This window comes from Vulpes lagopus, chromosome 15 (assembly GCF_018345385.1).
Source record: "Vulpes lagopus strain Blue_001 chromosome 15, ASM1834538v1, whole genome shotgun sequence".
NCBI classification, from domain to species: Eukaryota; Metazoa; Chordata; class Mammalia; order Carnivora; family Canidae; genus Vulpes; species Vulpes lagopus.
This window is the reverse complement of record NC_054838.1, coordinates 48,497,716-48,512,997: the sequence shown is the minus strand read 5'-3', so window position 1 is coordinate 48,512,997 and position 15,282 is coordinate 48,497,716. Positions and strand designations below refer to the sequence as shown.

The 15,282-nt window shown below is 34.1% G+C and overlaps 1 protein-coding gene across 1 annotated transcript in view; it reads right to left on the bottom strand.

Annotated features, from left to right (window-relative positions):
- Positions 1–15,282, bottom strand: part of CNTN5 (contactin 5) — a 497,758-nt gene that overhangs the window by 112,922 nt on the left and 369,554 nt on the right. Inside the window, exon 14 of the mRNA XM_041729931.1 lies at positions 559–679. Within this exon, the coding sequence (XP_041585865.1) occupies positions 559–679 (121 nt within the window). The remainder of the gene's footprint in view (positions 1–558; positions 680–15,282) is intronic.

The following is a 15,282-nucleotide window of genomic DNA, read 5'->3' as shown; positions in this document are numbered from 1 at the left end:
TAGATGTAACTTTATGGGATTGCAGATTTTGGCAGCCTGGTTCATAGTAGAAACCACTTAACTGTCATTTCTGCACAGACTGACATTTTCAGACTTAAAAAAATCCTTGTAACTGAACAATTGTAAGTGCCACCATATTAGGCATGCAGTCTTCCTATTTTGGGAAACAGAATTTAGAAGTCAGTGGAGGAAAAAAATGCCTAAGGGTTTCATTGGCTTTGTATTCAAAAACACATCTGCACACAAACAAATTTTATTTCTGTAGTCCAAGTATCTGTGACTCAACTGTTTACAGTTTCTGTCTGGCATCAGGTTGGTGAGACACTGAGTGACCACTTAACTGTTAAAGGTGTTTTAGATCGTGAACTTGGATCTACAGGTTTTGTCTGTTACTAAGAAGCAGTTTTCCAAGGCAAAAGGTTAAGCAAAAATGACATATATTGTAAAATTGAAAGTAAAATGCACAGCAGTAATGTGCTCAAAGTCCATGCATTTGAATTCCTGTGTATGATAATCCATGGTGATCATGTCTTGAGACTGCACTGTGAGCATACTCACCCCTAACAAGAAGCTCTGCCTCATCTGACACACTGTCTGCTGTGGTCTGTACCCTGCAGCCATATCTCCCAGCATGCATCAGAAGGATGTTCCTGATCATTAAATCTGCAGAGGATGCTTGCTGAAAGAGGGATGAAGTGCCAGTTTAAAATGTTGCAAATCTGCCTAGTTCAAGGTGCTCTAAGGGGAATTTAGCACATTAGGTCAAAGGGCCCATTTTTTTCCTTACAATTATATGACAACAATACAGAAATTAAACATGCCCTATTTTAAGGAACACATAGAAATTATGGAATAAAGAGTTTGAACATTTAATATTTCATTTAATGATTTAGCAGCTACAGTATTTAAGAAATATTTAAATGTGCACAAACTTTCATATATTTAAAAGTATAGGACAAATAATCAGGGAGGCAAAATTATTGCTTTGACATTCAGAGACAGGCCTGTTTTGTGGCAAGACGATAGTTTTGAAAGGTTTAGCAACTTGTGGAAACTAACTATGAGAAGATAGCAGTCAAAAGATGATCTTGTGCAATTTCATTGAATGATTGCAACAGAACGAGAGTCCTTAGGTAAAAGATTGCTGGTCCCAAAGCCATGTATCTTTACTTAACAAAGTTATATTCTTTCTGTAACCACCACCATCAGAGAATAGGGTCAGCCTGAATTTCTGTTAATCACTGTAGTCATGAAACACAAAGGAGGTCCCAAACACTTGGTTCTTGTTGGGAGCGAGATGATTAGAACACATTCAAAGAACTGCAGTTAAGGGGTATGAGGGGGAATATCTTGTAGACATGCCAGTTCATGGGATTAGTGATGAGCCTACAGGTTAGAGTGATAGGTACAGACTTTTCATTACTTAATTCTGGCTTTCATTTACTCTAGCAGGAAAGACAGATTTCTTTTTTTTGCAAACTTCAAAAGATCTGGAATTCACAACTCATAAGGTATTTTTTTTATAACAGCATGACAAAACTCCAATACTTGCTTCAATTTTCATGTTGCAATAAAAAACACTTGGTTAGAATGAGTGTAGATGCACATAGCTTGAAATGACATTTTCAAAGCACTCAACATTCTCTTTAACAGTAGTTGAGCATATGAAAGAATGTCTAAGGCAAGCCAAAGAGGAGCACTTCAGATTATTTTTTGATGGAATAGGTAAGTCCCCTTAACAAAGTGATGTATTTGTCCTTAGAGGGCAGTTTCCCAATAATTATTTGAGTTTAGTTGCTTGCCTTTATTTTGATACAGACCAATGGGCTACATAAAAACCATAAAAGTGGGAAGAATTTCTAGAAATTCCTTTGATTTTTTTCTCTTTCCTTAGCATTCATTGAAAGTGTGTGAAGTTATTGGAAGTTTTTACCTCTCATATTATATGTGTTTAAATTAAATGCTTAACTGTACACTATGTTTTAAACAATTTCTTTCTGGTATTTCATTTCTGTTTTTTTTCCCCCTTTTTATTAGTCTTATGATAGGAACTTCTAAGAGTATTGACGTTTTCTCTCAAAATAATTGTTAAGACATAGTCTGGTTTAGTGATTTACAAGGAAATGCTTCATGGTGAGAATGCATTAAAGTGTCATAACAATTATTCCAAAGAGTGTGATATTTGTCCAGAGAATGGCTTATGCTGTTAATTTTCTTAGGATAAATTGGTTCTCTTAAATTTCATTTTCTCTCCTATACTGGACTTTTTACTTTTTTCAAATCTGAAAAGGAACTTTGTATTTTAAAACTCTTTTATTTAATATGGGTAAACAAAAGCAAATTGTAAACATTATAAGGCATAGTTCATTCTCAAATCAATGTAATTTAATACATATAAATAATATGATATTTGTATCACTTTAAATAAAGTGATATTTTTATCACTTTATGTAGTATGGGTCCATCTTAGGTGTGAAAATTTCTTTTCCCCCTTGGATTTCAAAGAAGCTCTCTGAATAGGGTACTTAAATTAATCAGGAATCAACATGCACACTATGAACCTGGAATGAGACCTATGTCTAATGGAAAAGCTAAGGAAAAGTCCAGAAAATCAAGGATAATTATTTATTATTTCCAGCAATAATGCTTCTGAAAGACCGTGCTTGGAATTTTCTGTTTTGTTGTTTTTTTTATTTGCTTATTTTTAATATCACAAACTGATTGGTGGTAGCTTAATAGCAGAAAAAGTAATGATTAGAAGTCTTTTTTAGGCTCATATTTTTGAAAAATTATTTTATAAAATCACATCTTGTGGTTAAATAATTGATTGTCTAATCTTCCAGAACTTTTTCTTCCCAAATTATTGATTTCTTTTTGTCCTGGATAAAAGTCCTCAAACCTTTGTCCTTTCTGTTGAATTATAGTAAAAGAAAAGCTTAATGGGATCATGATGAGGCTTCACTGAAAATCACATAAAGGTTCAAAGGATTCAGGAGGGTGAGGTATAGATTATCTTTCCTGTGCTGTCCTTTATTCAGTGCCTGCAATTAATAATGTGCAATGCTTTATTAACTGGCTGAAGCTCCATCACCAACTATCAGGAATCAAAAGTTTATAGCCTATTGCATTTCTGTCAATGTCAAGACTATCTGAGGAGTTAAAATAGTCTCATTTTGGGCTCATCCCTTCTTTTTTGGATTATACCTGTGTTATATTTTTACAATTCTAAACTGGAAAGATTAAAGTAAAATGAATGGATTGTGAACACTAAACCTAAATTACCCTTTCTTAGATTTACTGATCTTTTAAGAGAAGTAATGAGAAGAATTCATGTGAGAACCCATTATACTTAATCTCACTCAGTCCACACGCAGTTCCTGAGAGAGAACCTCCACAATTTAGTGCACTTTTAATGAAATGATTACTTACGGCAGATGCTTGCTTTCTTAAGCTTAAACCTCATATTCACATTTTCTCTCTTAGGAGTTACTCTTTCTTTTCTTGTTTTGTTTGACACTTGCTTTATATCCTGTCTTTATGAATAAATTTTGTTATATTTTATTTCACATGAACTTCCTCACAACCAGTGCTCCCAGCATTGTGCACCTAGCATTGCACATGCCACATGGTAGGAGCTCAATAAATATTTGTTGAGAGGTTGAATATATGAAGGCTCTCTAAGAAAGGCTGTTATGCTTGTGGTGAGCATAGCATAAAGCATAGACTGGCAGAATGACTACATTGTATACCTAAATCTAATGTAATATTGTTTGTCAGCTACACTTCAATTAAAAAAAGGATCAAGAAAGGTACTGTATGTTTACTCTCTGTGAGAGCAGCAACATGACTAAATCATTTACATTTCTGGATCACATAGTCTTACTAGAGCAGTTGCCAGATTATCACTATTTTTATTTATGGCTTTGAAATAATACAGGAACCATCATCCTTCCACTCAAGTCCAAGTCTTTATTTGCTTTCACTTTGACTAAATATCCTGCTGATCCAACACAGGACTTCTAGTTAAGACTTCCTAAAAATGGAAACACATATAATTTTGCTCTTCAAAGTGTCTGCTGGCTCCTATTACCTTGAGGTTAAAGTCCAATCTCCTCACTTCTGCACAGAAGGCTCTTTACTTAGATGCTACCTCCTACGACAGAATCCTGTGCTTGTACAGTCTTATCTCACATTTCCCATCCAATGGAAAACTTCTCCTAATTCTGCCTATTGTTCTGTTGCAAATACTCTTTCTCCTTTCTTTTAGACAGCTAAAATGCCTTCTCCTTGGTAAAGTCTGTCTGGAACTTTTGGGTGAGGCTTCATTACTTCTGCCACTGTGTAGTTATGCTTCAATAGTGTTTTACTCATGTCTCTCAAGTAGCACCTGATATTCTTGGGAGTCACTGCCAAGGCCTACTATGGGGTAGTCCCAGAGCTGAGCTAGGTGCTAACTTAGTCAATGATCATTGGATGAGCTGATGAATGCATGAATGACTTCTTCCGTCTTCTCTGTGCCTTCATACCTCCTTCTCCCCACCACCTTTTTTTTTTTCTTTCAAAGAAGTTAGGATGGGAAATAAGAAAAGACCATAGAAAAGACAGTGGAAAAAAGGTACTTAGAGTATATACAGGTTTTAGAAAGACAGAATTGTGTCAATACCAGCTCTACCACTTACTAAATTTTTAACTTGGGAAAATTCCTCTATCATGCAGAACTCTCTCACAGTTGCAGTGCGATAGTACAAGTAAATCCCATAGCAATGTCTGGCTATAGTAAGTGTTTGATAAATGTTATCTGTTAAAGCACACTATAATTGCACTCTTAGCCAAGACAAATCTTTCTTCAATTGGTATTCACTCCTTCAACAAATATCTATCAGTGTTTTCCATAGATAAAGTAAGTTTTCTGATAAATACTTATATATATATATCTTCCTCTCTTATAGGGAAACTTCTGGACTCAGAATAAGAAGACCTGAATTCTAGCCTTAGTTTTTAGCATATTCCTAGCCCTGAAACTCTGGGAAGTTCACTTTATTGGGATAATGACAACTGCATTGTCTCTTTCATGAGGGAAATCAAGTGAAACAAAGTACATACATGAACTATGTGGGAAATACTTCAAAATCTAAAATATTCTTAAAGCAATTTTTTCATCAGGTTTTAGCAGAGTGTTGTGCACATACTAAGAACTCTGAGAATGTTTGGAGAATGAATCATCTAAATAATAAGATAAATTGAGTATTTTTGTAAATAAGACTCATACTGAATGTCTCAGTCAGAGCCTGCAGGGGATGGCAGTTTCTGTGCCCTCATTTAGGGTTTATTCAGCTTTCTCAAGAGGCTCATATAAGGCATTTCCAGTGTCCCTGGGTCCTGACACACATACAAACCATTCTTCTATACAAAGCAAAAGTAACATAGCATATAAATTCTGTGAGATGTGATTTTAAAAATATTTTTAACATAAAAACCCTGGGTATCAGCTATGAGACATGGATTATTAGATACGATTAATGTTATTGACATAAACTCTTGAATTCTTAAAAGATTTCCCCAGTACAGTATTTATTTTTCCCATAGGATGATTTGTTTAAAGTATCCTACCATAATAAGGAAATCGTATACATATCATTATTTTTCTTTTTATAACTATTTGTTCCCTTAAACCTTTATATAATACAATTTGCATTCATGATGACATGGGTTTTAAAATATTTTAATTTTTTAATTTTTTATTGATGTTCAGTTTGCCAACATATAGTGTAACACCCAGCAATCATCCCATCAAGTTTAAAATATTTTTAAATAAAGATGATATTAACTTGCATGTCTAAGTAATTGGAAATATTCTCTGAAACAGAAACATTAATTGCTGCTACTGTAAAAATACTAGACAAAGTACTATTTGACAAAAAACATTTATGTCTATAATGATGAAATAGTAAGTGCATCCAACTGAAGACTAAAAATAGGCAAAAATGTCTCTCACATACTGTTACCAAGACCTTGGTATTTCAGTTCCAACACATATTCTAATAATATACTTTTAAATACTAAGGAAAATGCAGAAGCAGCTTTCCTTGGTGACATAGATTAAAGAGGAATGAGTTGATAACTATTTGATGAACTCAAAATAACCAGCTTTTCCAAGCTGGATCACTTAGTACTATAAGTACAAAGTCATGAATTCATGGGACCAGTCCACTATCTTGGTTAAAATGAAGATTAGATATTAGGAAGCAGCTCCTAGCAAGAATATACAGGACAAGTTACAATAAAATTTTACTATAACAATTTAAAAATAAAAATGTTAAATCATATTTATTTCCTCAATGGCAAAATTGGATATACAAAGAATAATGAATGAATGACAAAATGCCTTGTGTATCACAATAGTGTTCCTCCTTTCCCAAGTAGACATGTAGGATTAGAGAATGTGACATTTAACATGTTAGTGGATGTCAGACTTTGGTGGTATACGTGTTCCCAGATTCTTAAAAAAAAAAATGTCTTTTATCTGAACATATGTGCATTGACTTTCTTTTCCCTAGTGGTGACATAAATGGTCTCTCTCTCTCTCTCTCTCTATATATATATATATACATATATATATATATGGAAAAAACATAAGAGAGTATGGAGTAGCTTTCCTCATATCTGCAACTAGGCTTGAAATAAACAGAATTAGAGAAATGGGTGTGTCATCTGATAAACACAATACTCAGGATCCAAAGAAAGATATTTTCTCTTTCTGTGTGCTTCATATAGTTGTAACAATCATTCTATGAACATTGGCTTCTAAATTTCAATTTCTAATAGTAATTTTCAAATCAGCTTCTTATATCCTCTATGTCTCTCACCCTTTTCCATCTGACATGCCATTGCTAGATTTGTCCTTCTTTAAAACTGATTTTTATTTACAATTGCAAGATCTTCACCGGCTATCTTTACTTAACTGTCTACAAGTTGGCCCAACTTCTTAATGAGTACTTAAGGCTGGACTCAACCTACCTTGTCTCCCACTATAATGGAAAATGTACTCTCTACACATTTCCTCAAGTAGTCCCTCAGTCTCCAAATACTGCTTCATATGTTAAGGACTTGTTTAAGTCATCTTTTTTTAGAAAGAGTTAATTGACCACTGGGATTGATTACATAATTTGTGGGTCCCATTCTAAAATAAAAATACAGATCCCCTTGTTCAAAAATTATTCAGAATTTCAAAATGGTACAGTGAAGCAGTACACCAAGCACAGGACACTTCTCAGTGTGGGACTCTGTGTGCTGAACCCTCCAAGCCACTTTGATATTATCTGTGATCTCCTGGGACATGTGTGTATTCTAGGAAATGGTGCTCTTTGGAATAAATACCAAGGAATTGACATGCATCTCTTTGTAAATTGTAAAATATCTATTTTTTTCTACCTTAATGTCTGTATATTTCTTTTTTAAGTAAACTCTAGGGCACCAGGGTGTCTCAGCTGGTTGAGTGTCCAACTGTTGGTTTTGGCTTGAGTCATGATCTCAAAGTCGTGAGATTGAGCTCTGCATTGAGTTCCATAATGAGTGTGGAGTCTGCTTGGGATTCTCTCTCTCCTTCTCCCTCCCCACTAATCCTTCCCTCACTCATGCACACTTTCACTCTTAAATAAATAAATAAATAAATAAATAAATAAATAAATAAATAAATAAATAATGGGATGGGTGACTCAGCGGTTGAGCATCTGCCTTTCTGCTCAGGGCGTGATCCTGGAGTTCTGGGATCGAGTCCCACATCGGGCTCCCTTCATAGAGCCTGCTTCTCCCTCTGCCATGTCTCTGCCTCTCTCTTTCTGTGTCTGTCATGAATAAATAAGTAAAATCTTTAAAAAAATAGAAATATAAGAGATTACATCTTAATTCTTGTGTTAAAAATACAGTTATGTAAAATGATGTTAATAGTCAAGATAGAGAATAAATGTTTTTCTTTGGAGTAGATTACATCATTGTTTAATAACGGAATAATATATTTTTTTAAATTTTATTTATTTATGATAGTCATACAGAGAGAGAGAGAGAGAGGCAGTGACACAGGCAGAGGGAGACGCAGGCTTCATGCGCCGGGAGCCTGATGTGGGATTCGATCCCGGGTCTCCAGGATCGTACCCTGGGCCAAAGGCAGGCGCCAAACCGCTGCGCCACCCAGGGATCCCAATAACGGAATAATATTAACTATCTTTCACTAAGCATACGCTTCTGGAATTCCCTCTCATTGATGTTACATACAGATGGTCAGGAAAATTTTTGTTCACTTACACATTAGTATGTGTTTTGTAAACAGCTATTAATGGCATGACAACTAGGAAAGCTCCAGAATAATAAAACTTTATAATAGCTACATATTTTATTTTATGAGAGTCATGGCACAAGTGCCATTATGAAATTATTCATTCATTCACTCATCATTTGTTAGAGTATCTATTTAGTCTAAACAAGAAATTGTAAATACTTGGCATCTTTAAAGTCATGCCTTCTCCTTTTTACTCATAGTAAATATGTCTGAACTTTGACCCAACCTGTGCTTTTGGCTCAACACAGAGCTTCAGTTGACTCGAAGTCGGTACAAGAGATTAAAGTTGGTACAAGAGGTAAAATCTGTCATATCTGAGCTGCACAGGCTACAAGATAAGAGAGAAATTATACCTTTAGTAAAGTCACAATGCAATGTGAGAAGTATACAACTAGCTATAATACAATGTGATATGTTAAAGTAGTAAATAGTATAAAAAAATCATTGTAGGGCATTTGGCTTTTGGGTGGCTCAGTTGGATGAGTGTCTGACTCTTGATTTTGGCTCAGGTCATGAACTTGGGGTCATGGGATTTAACCCTGAGTCAGGCTAGACATTCAGCATGGAGTCTGCTTCTCCCCCTGCTCTCTCTCTTTCTCTCTCAAGTAAATAAAATCTTTTAAAAAATCATTGCATAAAATATCAATTTTAGCATGGAAAGACAATTAACAAATCATCAGTTAACCAAGTCCTACAGCAGTTGAGAAAACAGGGCTAAAAGGTATAGGTGACTTGTTCAAGGGCAAGTTAAATACAGAGATAGAAGAACTGAAGGCATCTGACTCTTATCAAGAGTTCTTTCTATTCTACTATTATGTCTGTAAAACTAACCCTTATTCTGCTTAGATTTGTAGATAGTTTGATTCACTGGTATTAAAGCAAAATTTGGCAAGTGTGTCAAAATAAAATGGTTTCATTGTGTAGTAATAACCATGAAATTATTAGAAATTAGTTTTCTAAGTAAACGACAGAATTATTCTGAGAGCTCATGCTTTTATGAATGCTTTTCATCTGCCATATCTAGACATGAAATACTACATCTCCTTTTGAAATATCACAAAGGTGATTCTCAAAATATCATAACCTATTAACCTCATTTGTTCATGGCATTATTCACCTTTTCTGCGACTGTTAATCCAGCATCAAGAGAATCTTCTATATGTGACCCACAAATGACTTTTTTAAAAAAAGCCATTGGCAGTTTATAGTGACACATCTTTAGTTGACACATCTTTAGTTGACACATCTTTAGTTGAAGGAGAATTGACTTCCTAAGTGCATAATTTAGATGGACCAATACTGTACTGATATATCAATGTTTCTATTATCCTTTTTTTCTAGTCTTACAATATTTTCAATTTATCTTTTAAGGTCAACCTTATTTCATTACACCATGATCAGGTTTCCAGAATAAACTGAATTTCATTGCACTACTGATATTACATTAAGCATAGTCAGTATCTGCATGAAAGTCTAGTCCCATTATGGCTATGGGAAGAGTGATCAAACAGCTGTCTGTGGGATTTCTATGTCTTCCCTAAAATCAGCAAATCCCAGGCATACAGAATATAGTAGCTCTCATCTCACTCATCCGTTAGTACTAGTATTGATCTGGTATTGCTATAAAGTCCTAATGTGTTGGGAATATGGTAGACCACTATGTGTTTCATTGATTTTCACACAGAATTTTAGGAATGAGTCTAGAATGAAGCCACTTTGTTTGTATACCTTTGTTTTAATTGGGTCAGTTATACAATTTATCATCCTGGGTCTCTGAAATGATGGGGGAGGCGAGGGAGTCTAGAAGACTGCTGTCTAGAAGACTAAACCAAAGGGATCTATCTGCTCTAATCTACTGCTTCTGCTTCTCTCTTTTCCCTACCATTGGTTAGTCACCGTTTTGTTTATGATCTTAACTCTTGCTCCTTCTGGGGCATGGATTCTACCCCTGCCTTTTGATCCTCAACCTCTCTCTACAGTAGACTATCTCAATAATTAGAATGAAGTTTAATGTTCCATATATGAATTAAACTTAGTATCTTGAGATTCTCTGCACTTCTACACTGCTAGTGTTTATTCTTTCTTATTTTTCCCTTTCAGCAAGACATTGTACTAAGAGGTATTTAAAATTTGCCCCGAATCAATGGTGAGACCTAGTCAATTTTATTATGGCTAATCGTAATACCACTGTGCCAAATATTCCACAATCTATTTTATACTACATTGGTTTCTATGCTTTATGGTGACACTGCTTGTACATAATGTTGCTCAAAGAGCTTATTAGGCTTAGGACTTAGCCTCTTGTTTGCTGTGATATATTAAAGATGTTCACATAGATTTTTCTACTTGTTCTTTTTTTTAATAATAATTTTTTTTTTTTTATTGGTGTTCTGTTGAGAGGTAAAGTTGAATTTCCAAGTCTCTGAATCCAGACTGGTCTCAATGACTTTTTGATTAATAGAATATGACAGAATTGGTGTCTTAGAAATTCTGTGCCTACATCATAAGAAGACTCAAAACTTCTTCCTAGGCCCCCTGAAACATTTTTTTCTGGTGGAAGCCAATTGTCATTTAGAAAGTCAAACTCTCCTAAATCTGTCATTCTATAAAATAAGGCTAAGCTGTTTATGTGGAGATACTTCATGAGAAAGAGAGAAGTCCAGAAATTCCAAGTTTTAACATTCTAGTCCAGCCACCAGACTTGTGAGCAAAAAAAAAAAAAAAAAAAAAATCATCTTGGGCATTCTAGCCCTGGCAGAAGTATGACAAAGAACTGGAAATCCATCCAACAGCCAGAATGGAGGCTTAAAGCACGTGGTGCTTACTGACCCATGCAGGCCATCTCCAGTCATTTGGCTACCCTAGCTGACGGTTCAGCCATTGTGAGACAGATTCAAGTCATCCCTGGGTTTCAGGACATCCTTGAGGTTATTTGCCTGATATCCTGACCCACAAAATTGTGAGCAATGTAAAATAATTGTTGTTTTATAACACTAAGTTTTGGCATGCCTTATTGTACAGCAATAAATAACCATAAAATAATTTGGTGCCTAGAAGTGGGTGCTGCTATAACTCAAGCCTTATCATATGGTATTGGGTTTGGGGATGTTTTCAGAGGCTGAAAAGGCCAGAAGGACTGCATTAATAATAGCTAGAGGGATCTTGAAGACTAGTTTTAAAGATTTGAAAAACAGTGAGGAAACTTAATGGATAACTGAAGAAAAGATGGCCCTTCATGCAATATTGGAAAAGTCTGGCAACATTGTTACCTGAGATAATGTGAACAACACATTATTCACAGTGAACAAGCTGAATTTGCTTAAGGAGATATTTTTAGGAAGGAAATTAAAAGTACCAACAGGTTTCTTTTAGCTATATAAGATAAGGTGTGAATACAGGAAAAATGACCTCAAAGAGAGAATCACTCATTTTTGAAGCAGAATATTGAGGGAATCTGAAAGAGCCATGACTCTAGATTCAAAAACAAAACTACTTCTTATCTCCAGTCTCATCAAATGGTAAGGGACTTGCAAAGCAAGAAATGGCCTTGGCAAACATCAATACAGCCTGTTACCAAATAAAGTATGTCTCAGGGTAAATATCCCAAGTGTGTGGGTATAAGACCCTTTGTTTATACCAGATTATTTTTCCACAGTGACCAAATCCTCAGTCCAAGACAGGGAAGAACCCAAAGAAACTTAATGGAGGCTGGGAACACATTTATGAGATTATAGCTGGAGGCTGGAACAAAGGTACCTGAGTTATGAACTGGCAGAAAAATTAGCGAAACTCTTGCATGGGTAATGTGGAAGATACAAAAGTGTTCCTAATTAAATTATGGATCTAATTAAGGAGATTTAGAGGGAAATGAATATTGAAAGTGTTGACTGACTAGCTTCTTTTAGTTATTCTGTGGCAATGTATGAGAGAAGTGACTTGAACTAAAATAAAGACCTTCATTCTCAGGGAGAACTTAGAGGAAATAAGAACTTGCTGGGTTGAAAAATAAACTTATTTCTCATTTCATCTTCTTGAGCTATAAATGGACTGAAAACAAGAAAATTCCTTTATCTCCACTGAGTATATCATTTAAAGGCATTTTTAACTATATTTTGGTCTTGTATCAATCATAATTGGAATTTATTTTTATAAATAAAGATGATAAATAACGATGATATTCAGTTCACTATCATACCCAGAGTCTATCACAGTGTCTGGTACATCGAAGCCTCTTCACATAAATGGAAAAAATCTGGTCTGCTATAGAATCATTGCTACGGAATGTGTTGACAGTTTGAAAGAAAAATGAGCAAGAATAGCAGAGAAACTTTTCTACCTAAACTTTTAGCAAAAAAAAAAAAAAAAGGTCCAAATGGAATAATTAATTTTATGTAAGAATTTCTTTTTTAAAAAAATATTTATTTATTCATGGGAGACACAGAGAGTGGCAGAGACATAGGCAGAAGGAGAAGCAGGTTCTCTACTGGGACCCTGACACAAGACTCAATCCTAGGACCTCAACCACTGGGCCGCCCAGGTGCCCCTATATAAGAATTTCTAAAGATGAATTTGCCAGTTAAGTATAACTGTTTCAAGTTTTCTTTCAAAATTCAAGTTTTTCAGGTATTCACATTTTATTTGCAATATTAGTAAATATTTTAACATATACAATCTTCGACAAGTATCTGTATTATTTCAACTGTTGGCTTTGTGAACAAATACTATTATTTTCCCATCCTAATTTGATAGTTACTAATGTTTAGGAACAAGTTTCTGATTGAAAAAGTACTTCACTGTACAATAAGGCAATCTGGGTCATAGCATCAATTTAAGCACTGTCTTTCACAGTCATCAAGATTCTTATCAACACAAAAAATACTTAGAATTTAGGGAATTCAAACACATCAATGTCAGAAAAGACTAACTATTCAAACTATTTCTTAGATTGTGAGCCGCAACAGCAAACTTCCAATGAAGATTCAAACAGAATAGTTCGTTAAAACAAAAGGTCAAATTGAAAAAATGTGTCAATCAAAAGCCAACTATGAAAAGTTCAAGGTCAAGGACTCTTAGTCAAATTCAACTGACATTTTGAAAGCTAGTCAAGACATTTGATCACAGAAAACTCATTAAATAACAAGGCTTTGCAATTTTATGAATGATAATTCACCAATTCTTTAATGTATAAAAAATCAGAGTTTACTCAAAATCTTAGAAATAATCATATTCTACTACGTATCACTCTTTTTTAACTATGTAATACAGCCTCTGATTATTTCAAGGACTATTTACAGGACTCTTCAAAGCTGCACATCTTTGAATTGATGGCAACACCAATAATCATATATGCATATGTATTTTGTCCTAAGATTTCACATTAGTAGGGCTTGACTTTTTCATTATATGTGGAATTCATGTGTGTGTCTGTCTGTTGTGTTTATGCTGGCTATAAAAATAAAGCATGCAGATCTCTTCCCCAGAAAAAAAGGACATTATTCCATTTTCTAAGCTTATTGTTGCTATTAGAGGAAATTTTTATTTAGTTTTAAAAGAAACTTTTAGTATTTATCAAGGTATTATGTATATAAATATATTCTTAGCCATAGGGAAGAATTCTGATTTAAGACTATTTTTCCAGTTTGGAACTTCTTCAGCATAGAGAATTTTCTAATTCTAAGTACATCAAGAGACTTTGAGTTATCTTTCATTAATCAAGCAGGTATGCAATATTAAATAGAGAAAAAATGTGGAGCTATAATGTTCCCTCCTGAAAAAATAGTGTTCATTTAAATTTTAAAAATGATTTTATTGTTACTGGATTCCATATCTGGAGAGTTTTTCTGATTTTAGCCTTTGAAAATCACAGAATTTTAAAATTACAGAGAACATTAGGAGTCATTGACTCTAACCTTTTCATTTTGAAGATGAGGACTCAGAGAGGCGACATGTCTCACCCAACATAATGCAGCTAAATAGACAGAGCTCAACGCACATCAAAAACTCATGACCCCCCCTTCCCAACCTGATCTAGTAATCTCTTATCATATAATGATGTCGGTAAGTAGCATAATTTGATACTCTATCATTTCCATGAAAATTCTGGCAGTATCTATTTAAAATAAAAATAATTTATTCCTTTACTCTGCAACCCATTCCTGGAAATCTATGCCGAAGAAAGGAAATTGTTAATACACATAGATACAGAGGTTTAGAGATGTTTTCTATACCATGCTTCTTAATTGTCTCAAAGTAGAAAACAAAGTTAGTATTTTTTAATAGGGAAATACTTAAATAAATTGAAGTATAGTCATACCATGGACTATTATATGTCTATTGAAAAGAATGAGTTAGAAATATATCAGTAATATGAAGAATTTTCAACATTTTTTAATAAGGGTAATGAGACACAAAAAAAGTATTTAAAATATGTTTCAACTTAAAAATATAAAAATATACTTATACATATATGATATTTATAAGATTACAGTAGGACAGAGGAAAATAGAAAAAGTATAATATTAGGATATTAGCAAGCTTAACTAGGTATGGTAAATGCTGCTTATGGGAGGAGAAAAGTAGGGGGGAATATACACGTATCATAAAAGCAGTATGTATGATATGATCTCACTTGTGTAACATGTGTCTATGTATGCTTGAAGACATGAATGAAAACATGATCACAAAAATTAATGGTGATTATCTTAAGGTAGTGTGATTTCCAGAGATTTTTATTCTTTTTCCTACTTTCACCGTGTTCATACGATCTATAAGAAGATTGTATTTTATACATAAGTGGAAAAATCTATCTTCATTTTAGTGAAAATATGAAAAACTGACTTTGATTTAGAGCTGGAAGATATGGTTACCATGGAGAAGCGCCAAGCTAAGTGTTTTATCAATTGCAGATATTATAAACTAATTAGCTTGTGTGGCTAAAATGATCCATG